At 43.0% G+C, this 17,900-nt stretch overlaps 1 protein-coding gene across 1 annotated transcript in view; it reads left to right on the forward strand.

The window, feature by feature from the left end:
- otud5a (OTU deubiquitinase 5a) overlaps positions 1–17,900 on the forward strand; it is a 48,659-nt gene that overhangs the window by 20,238 nt on the left and 10,521 nt on the right. Inside the window, exons 3-6 of the mRNA XM_080732447.1 lie at positions 9,737–9,801; positions 10,695–10,851; positions 15,008–15,180; positions 17,011–17,196. Of these exons, the coding sequence (XP_080588573.1) occupies positions 9,737–9,801; positions 10,695–10,851; positions 15,008–15,180; positions 17,011–17,196 (581 nt within the window). The remainder of the gene's footprint in view (positions 1–9,736; positions 9,802–10,694; positions 10,852–15,007; positions 15,181–17,010; positions 17,197–17,900) is intronic.

Here is a 17,900-nt window from a genome sequence, read left to right on the forward strand (position 1 = left end):
CAAAGCCTACAAGCCAAACAGAAGTGTAATTGTCAACGACAAAAACACAATTAAATTGTTAATCGCAATGATTTGAGTGACAATTAATCATCACGTAAAATGTCATAATCGATCGTGTGACAGCTCTCCTCTCCTCTCCTCTCGGTCTCCTCTCCTCTCCTCTCCTCTCCTCTCCTCTCCTCTCCTCAGTGTTATATAATCATCTCTTATAGCAGTCTGCATTCCTGTCCTATTCAGTCTGCTGTCCTTTGGTTTCATTTCAGAGAAATCTGAGACACACACACACACACACACACACACACACACACACACACACACACACACACACACACACACACACACACACACACACACACAAACACACACAAAAAAAACTGCTGGCCACAACTGAAACTAGTCATGTTGTGTGAATCCTCTGTACTCTATGGTATGTGTGTGTGCGTGCGTGTGCGTGCGTGTGTGTGCGAGTCTTTAGAAGCAGAAATGTAACCCTGAACAGCCTCGTTTACACACAAAGGCTCTGGTTTTTTATGAAAGGAGAGCGAGGACGGTAAACCTGGGCGTTCCTTGCGGTCATTTCCGCGCAACGCTCTGCATTTTATCGTCCCTCCTCCTTGTATCTGTTGTCTAGTTCAGTGTTTCTCAACCTTTTTTTTCTGCATGGGCACACTTTTCATGTCCCAAGAATCCATGGGCACACCGACATAATACTGGGGGTGTAAATATTGCCGTTGTCGGGTGGAAACCTTGCATATCCAAGTTTCAAATGTGTACGTTTCTTCGCAAAGTAAAGCCCTGATCCATCATACAAATCTGTCGCACAACAGTAGTGAAAACAGCCGATCTACAAGCACCGCGAGGCGTTGTGTGCTTGTAGATCGGCTGTTTTCACTAGTTTAAATCATTTTTAAAATGATAAATACAATACTGGCTTTCAAGCAGTTCCAAGGGGCACACTTGACCCTTCTCAGGGGCACACCAAAGGTCCCCAGGCACAGTGGTTGAGAAACACTGCTCTAGTTCAGTGGTTCTCAACCTGTGGGTCGGTACCCCCATATGGCGTCCCCACATTATTTTGGGGGGGGTCTCCAGATGATGAACTTGTTTTCTCCCTCGACAGTAAACAAGCCAACATAAAGTTTAAGTATATAGAGGGTGTCTGCACATTTCTAAAGCGACAATTTAAGGACTTTTTAATATCTCTAAAATGACAAATTTAAACATTGGCCAAATTGTCAAATATTAGAGGCAGAATAAATGGTGCGTTTATATGGCGCTTTTCATAGATTGTGCATTACATTTACCCATTCACACACACATTCATACACCGATGGCAGAGGAAACCATGCAAGGCACCAACCTGCTCACCGGGAGCAACTAGGGGTTCAGAATCAGAGTCTTGCTCAAGGACTCTTCCACACTAAAGCCCTTTGCACACAGAAGCGTGTGCAAAGGGCTTTAGCAAAGCCCTTTACTCTGGGGGAGCCCAGGATCTCGCAGGTTCCCACTAAACTAAATGGTACAATACGTGGTTCTATAAGCCCATATGGGCTGGAAACCTTTAGTGCAAGACACCAGCTAATATAATAAATCAAATGAAATGAAAAAACTGTTTCTACTGCTACCAGTAAAATACCAATACTACCACCAGTGCTACTCTGACTGTCCATACAGTGTGTGTCTTGTCTGATAAACTGATAAAAAGGCAGAGCGAGACACACACGTGCACATTCCACATCATGTACAATGTATAGATGTGTGTGTGTGCTGTGTGTGTGTGTGTGTGTGTGTGTGTGTGTGTGTGTGTGTGTGTGTGTGTGTGTGTGTGTGTGTGTGTGTGTGTGTGTGTGTGTGTGTGTGTGTGTGTGTGTGTGTGTGTGTGTGTGTGTGGTGCGCTGATAAACTTCCACAGAAGACGTAGACGTCATCAATGTCACCTCACGTGCACACGTCGTGCGCACGTGAGGTGACGCTCACGAGTCCCTCGTCTGCTCTGACGGGAGATGTTTACCTTTTCGGAGATGTTTCTTTTTTAGATGTTTACATTCTGCTGGCAGTGCTGGGGTCCCCCAGGGGTGTCGGACCAAATTCTGGTCCCTGGGTGCAAGGATTCACTGCGTTATTTTTAGCACATTGAAAAACAGCAGATATACAAGCTCACGGTGCCGCGCTGCAAGCTTGTAGATCTGCTATTCTTTTTTATCGTGAAAATGTGTGCACGTTTTGAATATTTCAAATGCCTTCTAAGGATTTTTGAAAAACCTACGTTTCTATGTCAGCGGTGCTCAAACCTTTTCATGTGAAGGACCCCCACAAATTATATGTATTTGGCCGCGGACCCCCATCTCAAAATATTTAGTTCCAGGGACCCCCCCCCCCCCAGAAGTAGAATTGGAGTTACAAATGTTCGCTTAAAAAAATACATATATTCAAAGATTTGCACTCATTTTCACGACTTTTCAAAAATAGCAGATCTACAAGCTCGCAGCGCGGCACTCGGTGCCATGTCTTCAGCGACAGAGCTCACGTCGCAGCTAGCGTGCTATTGCACATTGACAGTGTGACAGTGACTGGTGTGAATGGTGTGTGTGTGTTTGTGTGGGGAGGAGAAAGTGGGAGACGGGGTACCCCTGTTCAAGACAAGTATCTAAAGCACGGGTCTTCAAGGTTTTCAGGCCAAGGACCCCTTAGTCGAGAGAGAGATGAAGCAGGGACCCCCCAGAACCTGTTCATAGATTCCATAATAGTTTCATCGTTTGACAGCACAATCATCAGTGTATTTTGGATTCATGTCAGTTTGTGTTTTCAGATATTTAACCACTTGAACCGTCGATACTTAGTAAACTTCACTTCACTTTGTACTTAGTCTGCTCTTTTTCTCATCTACACCAAACCTCTTTGCCGAAAATAGCCGATCTACAAGCTCACAACTTGTGAGCTTGTAGATCTGCTATTTTTGGCTAAAGTTCTCAGAATATGGACACTAGGGTTCAAGTGGTTAATGTAAAAAAGGAGAAAAGAAAGTTTCCATCACACAAAGATTTGAAGGACCCCCTGTAGTTTGATTGATTGATTGATTGAAGACTTTATTAGAAGTTTGCATAGAAAAAGGTACAGTTTCATGACGGTACAGCACAGTGGTACAAGGTCAACTAAAAGGAGATCCTAGAAAAGATTACGTTTATTTCCATAGGAAACCATTGAAGTATCTCATATAACATTGAATGACTAACGGATAGAACAGTAGCACTATTATATGCAGTAGATATAGTAAAACAAATGTAAATAAAATATATACAAAAAATATAAAAAAAACAAATATATATACAAAAAATATATACAGTAGGTAAATACAACTCTTGAGGACCCCCTACGGTTAGGGTCCTGGACCCCCTGTTGAAGACCCCTGATCTAAAGACATCTCATATTATGTAACTTAAAATGTGCGATCTACCCGCTAGCAAACTCCACCTGCCCCACCATTTTATTTACCTGCCCCGGGTAGTCGGGGAAACCGTTGGTTTACTGTCAATCCCTGAAAGCTATAATATCACAGTACAGTGTTGTGAAATCAATCCTTTGACACACAATGAGTGCCGTGCGTCGACTTCACGGAAGTTGGAGGAAGTGCTGCGTTAAAGCCGGGAAGTTATGTCATACAGCACCGATCTGTTTACATCCCCCAGCCATAAAAACACAATATGTTTTAGCACTCAACTTGCTCTTAACACATAGGGTTCCCAGGATTATTCAACATTTAATCGGTAGGTGCCCATGGCAACGTAAGCCATTTACCATGAGAGGGAGTGGGTTGTTGGCTGATTTACCACTGTTTCAGTGGCCAACAACCCATGACCCTCGAATGGTAAATTGCTTTTCTACCATTTCTAACATCTAAATGAAAGAAAACACAGTTGTAACTTGCAAGGTTATTTAGTTACAATCATTAATTGTTTCAGTGGGCGGGGTCCATGAGCCAACTCAAAGTTGTTGACTGATTTACCACTGTTTTAAGCCAATCAGAATCCAGTATCTGAACATGTGACCACAAAAAGTGGTAGAACTGCCATTTTACCTTCTTTTGAAGTCCTGGCAAAAAAAAAAGTAATCAGAGTTGTGAGCATGTAGATCTGCTATTTTCACAATGTTCGCCTCTTGCTTACTTAATATTTGACAGTTTGGCCAGTCCTGTCGAATATTCGACTATTCGAATACTTTGAGGTCGAATAATTCGATTACAAAAGAAATCACTATTCCCTAGTGAATGCAGTCAGAATCCATGTTTTGTTTGGATATTGTTTATTGCGAGCACAACCCGAAGGAGTGGGAGAAGTAGAACTGATTTGTTGTTTTCCCCGCGGGGAACACGTCTGCAGGAACGTTGCACTGTGAAAAGAAAAAGACAACTTCCAGGGAAATCCACATGGTGGAAATCCCACCTTTCTAACCCCTCTCTGTCTCATATCATGCCCAGGCTTTTTGAGATGTGTATTTTAGATTTTCATGAGCTAAATGCCATAAAATCTAAATCAAAACAGCCTACACCAGGGGTCTTCAACAGGGGGTCAGGGACCCCTAGGGTGTCCTCAGAGTTACTACAGGGGGTCCTCCAAATCTTCCATTTATTTTTATATTAACAACCTGAACCCCGGTGTTCATATTCTGAGAATAGCCGATTTACTAAAAAAAAATGTTTTAATCCCAAAGCTGGCATGTTTACAGCACAAACTAGGCTCGGATGGCGGCCGCCATGACACACTGTCACATGACGTAAACGTTGAAGTAAAGTGATAATCCATCTGCGCAAAAACAACCCCACCCGGCCCTTCAAAATAATAGCGGCGGCCTAACGGAGGAAGCGGCGCGGCACCAAGCATCCCTTCAAAGTAAGGATCAGCTAAAGTGTTAAGGGCAGCGGTTTTCAACCCTTTTCACGTCAAGCTCCATTATTTATTCTACATTTGAGCCACAGAACCACCATTTGATGACATTTAGCCTCTCAGACCCGGAATATTTTGTGCACATTTTCAAAAAAAATCTCTATAATGTGTGCGTTCGGAAACCCGCACCGGGTGTGTGCTCAGTGTAGTGAGTGCAGTGGGCGTGACGTTGGAGAGTGCGTTCAGTGTGGCTTATTTACGAACGACCAGTTTTAACAGGCAGCTGTCCGCTTTTTCACTCTGAACTCTGAAGGTAAACTTTCTGAGAGTATGCTAACGTAACGTTGCTATTAGGAGATGTAGGTCTAATTCACAACATTTGCATACCTGCTGTTAATTTACACGTTGATGTGTTTGAAACTATCAAGCCCAAACGACCAATTAAGCTGCAAGTGCTACTATTTTGCGGTCATTTCCTCCATTGTTCACAGCTGAGAAGCATTCGAGACACGGCCATGAAAACCAACCAATCAGAACACCGCACCACACCACCACACCACCTAACCCCATCTTCTGAGTAGGGTCGGTGAGTGCGTGCACTCAACACACCAGTGCGCCGCGCACCGGATTTCCGAACGACAACATGGCACACCAGTGCGTTGGGTGCGCATTTCCGAACGCACCCAATGTGTGCAAATCTTTGAATATATATATATTTTAAAGCGGGCATTTGTACTCAAATCTTTCTTTCTCGGGGTCCCTGGAACATAATATTTAGAAATAGGGGGTCCACGGTCAGTAACATACATATAATTCTAGGGGTCCTTGACATTAAAAAGCTTTGAGCACCACTGATATACAAACATACGTTTTGTTTTTTTACAGAGTAAATCTGTCACGGTCGATCACACACTGATGTGTCAGCAGGTGTAGGAAGTAACAGTCACCGTGGGATTGTGTGTGTGTGTGTGTGTGTGTGTGTGTGTGTGTGTGTGTGTGTGTGTGTGTGTGCGTGTGCGTGTGCGTGTGTGTGAGTGTGAGAGTGTGTGAGCGTTACGGGTGGAAATTTGAGCTCAGGTGTTTTCGGAAAGGTTTTCCCATGACACACATACTGTACACACACACACACACATACTGCACACACACACGCACGCGCACACACACACACACACACACACACACACACACACACACACACACACACACACACACACACACACACACACACACACACACACACACACACACACACACAGTCATACAGTCACACAGTCATACAGTGAACATGAACAGTGTAAAGTGACATTTGCATGGTGTTGATGAGTCAGACGCGGACCGTCGGGGAGTCGAACCAGCAACCTGAGTTAAACTGCTGTCACTGTGGTGGTGTCCCTAGACGACGTAGACTCAAACCTGCTTCACTTTGATGTTCACACACGCACACACACACACACACACACACACACACACACACACACACACACACACACACACACACACACACACACACACACACACACACACTAGGGGTGTAACGATATAGTAACTGAATCAAAAAATTGCAATGATCTACTGTATCGTTTGCAAAAGCAAAATATCGTACCGTTTTGGCTTTGTATAGTTTTAAAATGCGGTAATAAGTATCGAATCATTGTGCAATGCAAATAATTCATTGCATGGAAACTAAGTATCTGTGCCTTGTAATTAGAAGTTTTAAGAGGGAAAATTAAAAAGATTACTTTTCCATTCCATATAGCTACTCTTGGTCTATGGATAAATGTGTGTAATCTCTGTGTTCATGTCAAGGTGGGTTTGTCCATAATGTGTTGAAATATAATGTCCATGTATTTGTTAGATAATCAGTGTTTACTTCCATATTCATAGATTTTTGTATGTTTTACACAGATTTCATTTCTTTGCTAAATAGTTACTATATCGATTTTAAATCATTGAATCGTATCGTATCGCCATGAATTAACCAATATCGTCCATGTATCGTATCGTTAACCATGTATCGTGATGCGTATCATATTGCTGTTAAAATGTATCGTTACACCCCTAACACACACACTCTCGTGTGCGTCTGTGTGCGGCAGACATGCTGATACTGAGAATGAGGAAAGAGGAAGTTTTTCAGCGAGGTTCTGAGAATCACCACAGATAAACCATGTGACTTTCTGGCAGTCTAACCCGCCCTCATTTGCATACCGCTGTGTGTGTGTGTGTGTGTGGGCGTGCGTGCCTGTGTAATATATACCTACATCCTCATACACACACGTCGTATAGTGTTTGTGTAGGTTATTGCGCTGATGTTGTAAAGTGTTATCCTGAGGTGACCTGTTGGCCTAACGGTTAGGGCACACATTGTACCTACAGGGGCATGAAGATGGCTTCTTATGCAAGTTCAGGATTTCCCCGCCAGTTTGATTCCCGGACGGCCCCGGACTGTTTTGGATTTTGGATTCATGTCAATTTGTGTTTTCAGATATTTAACCACTTGAACCGTCAATATTTAATAAACCTGACCTTTCACTCTGTACTTAGTCTGCTCTTTTTCCCCTCTACACCAAACCTCTTTGGCGAAAATAGCCGATCTACAAGCTCACAATCACAACGCGTTGTGAGCTTGTAGATCTGCTATTTTTGGCTAAAGTTATCAGAATATGGATGCTATAGGGTTCAAGTGGTTAATATAAAAAAGGAGAAAAAAAAGTTTCTATCACACAAAGATTTGGAGGACCCCCTGTAGTAACTCTGAGGACCCCCTAGGGGTCCCGGACCCCCTGTTGAAGACCTCTGGCCTAACGGCTGGGGCACAAATTGTACCTTCAGGGACTTCTTATGCAAGTTCAGGGTTTCCCCGCCGATTTGATTCCCGGACGGCCCCGGACTGTTTGCTGTGTGTCTTTTAGTGTCCACATTGTCCCGTATCTCTGACACTGTCCTTTTCTCTATCACATAAACATGTCCAGTCAGCGTTTGAAAAAAGTACTCAAATGTCAAATCTACAAGCTACACAACGTGTCGCATCACGACGTGTTGTGAGTGTGAACTGTGTAGATCTGCTACTTTCAAATAGTCCAGGTATAATGTAGGGCTAAAGAGCTTAAATTAATGTGTGTTTTCTAATATTATGATTTATATCTGCAAAGTAACTAGAGTTTGAAACATTTTGGTAGTGGAGTAAAAGTACAGTATTTGGATCTAGAAGTGGAGTAGAAGTAAAAGTATTGGACATTGGAAATACTCAAGTAAAGTACAAATACCTCAACTTGTCTGTCTGTCTGTCTGCACCATTTAAAACATTTAAAAAATGTTGTTCCAGGGACCCCCCCCCCCAGAAGCAATTATTTGAGTTACCAATGTTCGCTTTTAAAAAGATATATTCAAAGACTATAATCACGATTTAAAAAATAATATATCAGATTAGAATTGCTTTTATTAGTAATAATCTATGAAATAACATCACATATCCCTCTCTCTCTGCAGCTGACCAGGTGTATGGTGATCAGAACATATAATATTATAATACTATGATATAAATGTTGACCTGTCATTAGGGCTGTCACGATATGACATTTTACATGACGATTAATTGTCACTCAAATAATTGGCGATTAACGATTTAATTGTGTTTTTGACGTTGATAACTATATTTCTGTTTGGCTTTTATGCTTTGAAGTTGCATATGGTAGATATGACACATAACCTAAACACACAAATAAATTACTGACATATTTGACAACTTACTACTTAAAAAATAACATTGATAGTGGAAATAGCCGATCAACAAGCTCACAACGCGTCGCGATGCGACGCGTTGTGAGCTTGTAGATCTGCTATTTCCACTATTTCTGAAATTTTTCAACATTCACGATTATGACGATTATGACAAAATAATCACGATAATGTCAAATAATCACGATTAGACGATTATGTAATAATTGTGACAGCCCTACCTGTCATGTATGTGTGTCTCTCTGCAGCTGACCAGGTGTATGGTGATCAGGACATATAATATTATAATACTATGTATGTGTCTCTCTCTCTGCAGCTGACCAGGTGTATGGTGATCAGGACATATAATATTATAATACTATGTATGTCTCTCTCTGCAGCTGACCAGGTGTATGGTGATCAGGACATATAATATTATAATACTATGTATGTCTCTCTCTGCAGCTGACCAGGTGTATGGTGATCAGGACATATAATATTATAATACTATGTATGTGTCTCTCTCTCTGCAGCTGACCAGGTGTATGGTGATCAGGACATATAATATTATAATACTATGTATGTGTCTCTCTCTCTGCAGCTGACCAGGTGTATGGTGATCAGGACATATAATATTATAATACTATGTATGTGTCTCTCTCTCTGCAGCTGACCAGGTGTATGGTGATCAGAACATATAATATTATAATACTATGTATGTCTCTCTCTCTGCAGCTGACCAGGTGTATGGGGATCAGGACATATAATATTATAATACTATGTATGTCTCTCTCTCTGCAGCTGACCAGGTGTATGGTGATCAGAACATATAATATTATAATACTATGTATGTGTCTCTCTCTCTGCAGCTGACCAGGTGTATGGTGATCAGGACATATAATATTATAATACTATGTATGTCTCTCTCTCTGCAGCTGACCAGGTGTATGGTGATCAGGACATGTAATATTATAATACTATGTATGTGTCTCTCTCTGCAGCTGACCAGGTGTATGGTGATCAGGACATATAATATTATAATACTATGTATGTGTCTCTCTCTCTGCAGCTGACCAGGTGTATGGTGATCAGGACATATAATATTATAATACTATGTATGTGTCTCTCTCTCTCTGCAGCTGACCAGGTGTATGGTGATCAGGACATGCATGAAGTTGTTAGGAAACACTGTATGGACTACCTGGTGAGTCACTTTAGTACAATTTAAATAAACATGTCATCTGTCTCTCTCTCTCTGTGTGTGTGAGTTTGTGTGTGTGTGTGTGTGTGTGTTTGTGTGTGTGTGTGTGCGTGTGCGTGTGCGCGTGTGCGTGAGAGTGTGAGTGTGAGTGTCTGTGTGTGTTTCTTATGTAGAAATGTTATCACATTCAATGAGTCACGTCTAACTCAGAGTGTACAAATGAACACGTGTGTGTGTGTGTGTGTGTGTGTGTGTGTGTGTGTGTGTTTATGTGAGAGAGAGTGATGTTGATACACACACCAGTGCATCAACGCCATCAAGCAGTTTTATTATTGTAGATAATAACTAATATCTCATATAAATGATTTTAATTAGTGTGGACCATACTATTGTTCTAGTGTCCGTATTCCATAACAAAAAAAAAAAAAAATGTAATCCCAAAAGTCCATTGAGTTCATTGGACCTTTTCTGTCCATTTTCTGATTGGGCGATATAAAGTCCAATCAACAAAATAAAAACTTGACTAAAACGTTAGGGAGGGACTAGTGGAGAAGAGAGTCATTTTATGTTTGGTTGCTCTCAGGTGTTGCGTGCTGAAAATAGCAGATCTACAAGCTGTGAGCTTGTAGATCTGCTGTTTTCAGCACACAACCAAGTGTAAAATCAGTCATTACGATGCCATCAAGGCCTGCCAAAATACATTTCAGTTGACTAAATAAACTGTAGATTTAGTCACCTAAAATCTTATGATATTTAGTCAACTAAAATTAGACTAAAACTAAAACTTTTCAGGTGACTAAATTATGACCAAAACTAAATGACATTTTATTCAAAAGACTACGACTAAAACTAAATCAAAAATGTCTGTCAAAAACATCACTGTGTTGTACGTTCAGATGAAGAACGCAGATTACTTCTCCAACTACGTGACGGAGGACTTCACCACCTACATCAACCGCAAGAGGAAAAACAACTGCCACGGGAACCACATCGAGATGCAGGCCATGGCCGAGATGTACAACAGACCTGTGGAGGTCTACCAGTACACTACAGGTCTGTACACACCGCACGCACGCTTGGAGATCTGCTATTTTCACATATCGTCGTTGTCGGGGTGAAAACCTTCTATGTTCAAAACTGTTTGTTTTTCGCATTTTTCATTTTAAAAACGTTTTGAACTAGTGAAAACAGCCGATCTACAAGCACACAACGGCGTTGTGTGCTTGTAGATCTGCTGTTTTCACTACTTGTGTGCGACGGCTTTGTACGATGAAGCAGGGCTTTACTTTGCGAATGAACGTACAAATTTGAAACTCGAAGAACTTGGACAACGACGATATTTAAAATGTATTACATATTATATCGGGTTCCCAAACCCTTTTGTCTCAGGGCACCCCTATAAATATATTTTTCATTATATTCATAATTTTCACTCCCAGCACCTTATATTTATGGCATATTTTACTATTACCTTTAGCATTACAGTGTCATCTAACAATTTTTTTTCATCAAAAATATTAAACTTTTTTATAAGATGATGACAACAGTAAATCACATTACTTGGCACCAGCGCTGCTTTTTGATAACTTCTCCGGGCAAAGGAGGCCTACTGGTGGTCTGTGGCTCGCAGTATGAATTCCAAATATTATCACATTACCTCGATGCACCCCTGGACTGCCGTCACGGCACCCCAGGGTGCCTGGGCCGGTTGCACCCAATCTGAAAACCCCTGACATAATGTCATGTAAACTCAGCACAAAAAGAAAGGAAACTTGACTTCGGTCCAATATATATCCCCTTTAATAATATTTACAATGAAAATTTGTATTGTGTTTTATATCATTGTTATTGTTGATTTGTCACCTTTACAACAAGGTACAGCTTGTAAGCATCGGGCATTCATGGAATGAGCAACACAGCCAAACGTGTGGGAAGTGCCAACCCAAAATGTGCCAACATTCGGTCCATTAATATCTCCCCTTTATCTAACCCTAACACATATTGGCCATTTTTACATTGTAAATTTGAAGCTCGGTGTCAGGGAAGCCCAAAATGAGAGTAAATGCCAGCAGAACAGTATATTGCAAACTATTTTGGCAACATTTTGGTCGGCGCTACCCACACGTTTGGCTGTGTAGCTCATGCATCGAATGCCCGATGCTTACAAGCTCTACCTCATTGTAAAGGTGACAAATCAACGATAAATATGATATAAAACACAATACAAATTGGAGATATAATGGACTGAAGCTAAGTTTCCTTTCTAATTAATTTCTTTGTATATTTAACTTATTTAGTCATATCTGGCCCGTGCAATGTTTTTGATCAGCACCTTCTAAAAGCGTCGCGCCATGCAAAAGACACTTTGGTGTCACTGGGTTCGTGTCCACTCAAGAGTACATGTATGCGTACTTGTGTAACCTTTCAGAGAGTTCTTTGTGAATGAGGATATCAGTGATGTGTCTGCTCTGTTCGTGACAGAGAGAGGAAGTCTACCACGCCACACACGCTTCATGCCACACATGTTGGTGTCGACACTACCCTACCTCAGAAGACACCACATGCACCTCCTTCCTTGTTGTTTTTTTTCTTCAGTAAACCCGATGAACCCCACGTGTCCTCAGACGTGTCTGAGTGCATAGCTGCCGTTTTTTAGAAGGAGCTCTCTCTGATCAGATCAGACTGAGCGCCTTTTCTGGCGGAACGGAATGCTTCTTAATTAACCCATTTAGAGCAGGTACACATTATTGTGTATCATTATTCTATGCTTTAACTATTGAAAAATTGCAGATATACAAGCTCGCAAGCCCGGCATTCGTAGATCTGCTATTTTTGAAAAATCGTGAAAATTAGAATTTTGACCCGATTCTATGAGTCTTTTGAATCCTAAGGTTTTTTTTAAAACCTATGTTTCTATGTCAGCAATCTGGCCAGCCATCGTCAAATAAAAGGTCCTTTTCACTTAAATGGAGCTCAGTTAGTTTGTTCTTGAGAACCACTGACTATGTCAGTGGTTCTCAAACCTTTTCATGTGAAGGACCCCCCAAAATTATATTTATTTGGCCATCTCAAAATATTTAGTTCCAGGGACCCCCCCAGAAGCAAAATTTGAGTTACAAACGTTCGCTTTGAAAATACACATATTCAAAGATTTGCACACATTTTTACGACTTTTTCAAAAATAGCAGATCTACAAGCTCGCAGCGCGGCACTTCGCTTTGAAAATACATATATTCAAAGATTTGCACACATTTTTACGACTTTTTCAAAAATAGCAGATCTACAAGCTCGCAGCGCGGCACTCGGTGCCGCGCTGTGAGCTTGTATATCTGCTATTTTTCACTGGTTAAAGCATTCAATAATTCTTGGCCTAAATGGGTTAATTAAGGACTTCGCACCCGTGCCACTCCTTGCAACATGCAACTACTCCCAAACCGTTGTAGTCCCCAAATGACAGTTGCAACCTTGCATTTGTTTGACATGGCCTTAACCCTGCAAAGCCCGAATCAATTTCTACTGGCCAAAAAACATTAAAAAAAATCAGATGGTGTTGTAGGAGTCTTAATCACAGGAAAATGTAATTTAAAAAAATTAATAATGTTTTTATAAGGTTTTATAGCCATAAATCATAAATCATGCTCTAATTTGCTTTTTGTGGATATTTCTCACAATAATAACATATGTACATGTTCTAGACATTCTAATGATCACGAAAAAAAATATTACAGGCATTTTACTTCTGTTTTAGTGAGGAATAGCTTCAGTTAAAAAGTGAGTTGTTGATCGTCCAGACGCTGGAATTTCAACTTCTCTGGGAGGTGTGAATGTCATTCTCTGTGGGGGGTATTTATATGCAAATATCGTGGCCAATGGCATTGTAATACTAAACAATAGGATTTAATGGTGATGTTAATGTGAAAAAAAGAACAGGAAAACTAATTATAACATTTTTTAAAAAATGATTTAAAAAACTTTGCCAAAAAGCAACGCTGGGCCTTGCAGGGTTAAAACGGTTTTGTTGCAAGGAGTTGCGACAAAGTTGCATTGCTGCGGTCTGGCCTCTTCAGTCTTCACTTAGGGCAGCAATGTTTACGTACTGTTTCATGTCAAGGACCCCCACAGTGTCCACTGAGTGTTTTTCTGACCGTACTGCACGTACTGGTTCCACTACGTGCACGTTGACGAGGGATGGGACGATGTGAACATTTCATATCACGATTATTGTGACAAAAGAAATCGCGATTTACGATATTATCGCGATATTATCGCGATAATCCATTATCCTGGGGCGGAACATTTGACAAAAAATAGCCGAGCTTGTAGATCGGCATTTTTTTGACAAAGACATTTGAAAAAGAAGACTGTATCAAGTGTGTAGGCCTATATTATAAGTACCTTTTACCAGTTATAGAGGGTTTAAGTGGTACTGGATATGCAGTTCGGCAAATAAAAGGTGAATTGATCCCAGTGCATGACGGAGGACGATATCACGATAAATTAAATCTCCACGATACGATTATCGTGTGTTTTTTTTATCACAATATACGATAATATCGCTTATTGTTCCATCCCTGATGTTGATATGTTGATGACATGAATAGTTGAGGATAGAATAAAGTAAAATTATCCACACCTCATCCATGCTTGTACAATAAGGACAACTTTATTTAGGTCATTTAGGTCATTTAGCCAAATGTCCTTATTGTACAAGTGAAACTGAAGAAGGGTGTGAATGTTAAGTCACAGTCATTCACAGTCTCTTCAGTCAACCAAAGACCGAGGACGGACTGTCTCAATACGCACAAAAATCATTTGAAAATAGTGTCGCAACGCGATGCATTGCATTGCAAGCTTGTAGATCGGCCATTTTCAGATGCGGGGGGGGGGGGGCCCTCACCGGCAAGTGAGTCTGTAGGATGGATACAACAGCAGTTACCACACACAGCAAATGTGCGTGGGGAGGAAAATAATAAAGACTAAATTGGGGAGAAAAAAGGGGTAAAGAATAATAATAAAAAAAAAAGGTTTGCTGACTTTGCACAGTACAGATCTTTTCTCAGTACTAACTTATCACAGTACTAACGGCATGACAAATCTAAAGTGTGTTCCTTATTTATACCAATGTTCAAAGCATAAACAGCCCTGATAACGTTCTGTGTCTGTGATGATCAACTCTGTTCCCCCGCCCACCTCTTGTTCCCCCAATTAGATGGTATGACTCTCCCCGTTCCAGAGCCAATCAACACCTTCCACGGCATCCACCAGAACAACGACGAGCCAATCAGAGTCAGCTACCACCGCAACATCCACTACAACTCTGTGGTCAACCCTAACAAGGCCACCATCGGAGTGGGCCTGGGGCTGCCCGCCTTCAAACCAGGGGTACGCACACACACACACAACATCCACTACAACTCTGTGGTCAACCCCAACAAGGCCACCATCGGAGTGGGCCTGGGGCTGCCCGCCTTCAAACCAGGGGTACACATGCATGCACACACACATCCACTACAACTCTGTGGTCAACCCTAACAAGGCCACCATCGGAGTGGGCCTGGGGCTGCCCGCCTTCAAACCAGGGGTACGCACACACACACACAACATCCACTACAACTCTGTGGTCAACCCCAACAAGGCCACCATCGGAGTGGGCCTGGGGCTGCCCGCCTTCAAACCAGGGGTACACATGCATGCACACACACATCCACTACAACTCTGTGGTCAACCCTAACAAGGCCACCATCGGAGTGGGCCTGGGGCTGCCCGCCTTCAAACCAGGGGTACACATGCACACGCACACACACATCCACTACAACTCTGTGGTCAACCCCAACAAGGCCACCATCGGAGTGGGCCTGGGGCTGCCCGCCTTCAAACCAGGGGTACACATGCATGCACACACACACGCACGCACGCACGCACGCACGCACGCACGCACGCACGCACGCACGCACGCACGCACGCACGCACGCACGCACACACACACACACACACACACACAAGGCCACCATCGTAGTGGGCCTGGGGCTGCCCGCCTTCAAACCGGGGGTACACGTGCATGCACACACCCACGCACGCACGCAAACACACACGCACGCACGCACGCACGCGCACGCACACACACACACGCACGCACGCGCACACGCACACACACGCGCACACACACGCACGCACGCACGCACGCACGCACGCACGCACGCACGCACACACACACACACACACACACACACACACACACACACACACACACAAGGCCACCATCGGAGTGGGCCTGGGGCTGCCCGCCTTCAAACCGGGGGTACACATGCATGCACGCACACGCACACACGCGCGCACACACACACACACACACACACACGCGCACACACACACACACACACACACACACACACACACACACACACGCACACGCACACGCACACACACACACAAGGCCACCATCGGAGTGGGGCTGGGCCTGCCCGCCTTCAAACCGGGGGTACACATGCATGCACGCACACGCATACACACACACACACACACACACACACACACACACACATACACACACACACACACACGCACAGACTTATGGACGGTATATAGTTTTGTATGCTGACTCCGTCTGTCTGGACAGGGATCTCCATGTATGGGCATAAAAGGGATTGTATATATGATGTCAGATGTCATAGTTCACATAGACTTTCACATAACGAATAACTGAGTAAGCATGTTTGGGATCTCACAGCATATCTCCATATACAGTACATGGATCTCCATATATGGGTACCAGGGGTCTCCATATATGGGTAACTGGTCTGATATACATAACTAGCCAGGTGGCCAAGACATGGCATGACCTCTCCCTAATTGTCGCCCTGAGGCGTCTTACTAGTAAATATTACCAATATAAATATGCAAATGATGTGTGTGTTGACTTACAAACTCAAAATGCATGAAGTTGCATTGTGTTGTCACTGTCAGCTTGTAGGTCAGCTATATAGGAATTGTCAGGTCTTCATGTAAAAGAAACGTAAGACTTAATCAAGTCTTTTAAGTTTTTCCAAACCGATTGGAATTGATTTTTCACTTTCTTTTAGTCAAGGCCTCAAAAAAGAAATGCTGCATAGATGGGGCTTTACATTATAGACAAAACACACATGCAAGAAGTACAACATTACTCATATCATTTTGTGTGTGTGTGTGTGTGTGTGTGTGCGTGTGTGTGTCCAGTACGCGGACACGTCTCTGATGAAGTCGGCCATCAAGACGTCGGAGGAGTCATGGATCGAGCAGCAGATGCTGGAGGACAAGAAGCGAGCCACGGACTGGGAGGCCACCAACGAGGCCATCGAGGAACAGGTGGCCAGAGAGTCCTACCTGCAGTGGCTTCAGGACCAGGAGAAACAGGCTAGACAGGTCAGTAGGTACCATAGAGGACCAGGAGAAACAGGCTAGACAGGTCAGTAGTAGGGATGTTAATCGACGCATTATTTGCGAATCGACGCGTCGGGGACGAAAATCGACGCGTCGATCGACTTTTTTCACTTGTTTTTCCGCTAAGCAGCAGCTGAGAGGAGAGCACAACGGCGCATTACTTTAAGCAACACAACTTATGCAGCTGCACCCATCAGAACTTGCATCAAAGCCCTAATGATAATTATAATAAATAATGCTCTTCCTTGCGTTAGCATGGAGTCTGTTCTCTAGAGACTAGAAGCGGAGTGACAAAGTCCATGGAACGTAGTGGGACCGCTCTGGCTGGCACCCCAGGCTAGTGTATCAAATGTGGAGCTTTGGTCTGCCTCGCTCTCCCTCCCCCACCGCATCCACGGGTGTGTCGCATTAACGACGAGTAGTGTATTTTGTGATCATCGCACACGACGGCGACGCTGCCATTAACAAGCGAGCTTTCGTGTCAAGCATGCATGCAGAGGCAGGAGGTAAACAAAATGCATCCAGTCCATAAAGTTGATCCAGTCAGGCAAGTCAGCACGCACTGCTATGACGCGTGCATCAGACCAGTCCAGCAGTGTTTCTCAACCAGTAGTCCGCGGACCTGACTAGCGCCTTATGCATGCGAATCTGCAATGCATGCATGCATGCACAACACAGACATTCAC

This window comes from Nannobrachium achirus, assembly GCF_963921795.1.
Source record: "Nannobrachium achirus genome assembly, chromosome: 9".
Taxonomy (NCBI): domain Eukaryota; kingdom Metazoa; phylum Chordata; class Actinopteri; order Myctophiformes; family Myctophidae; genus Nannobrachium; species Nannobrachium achirus.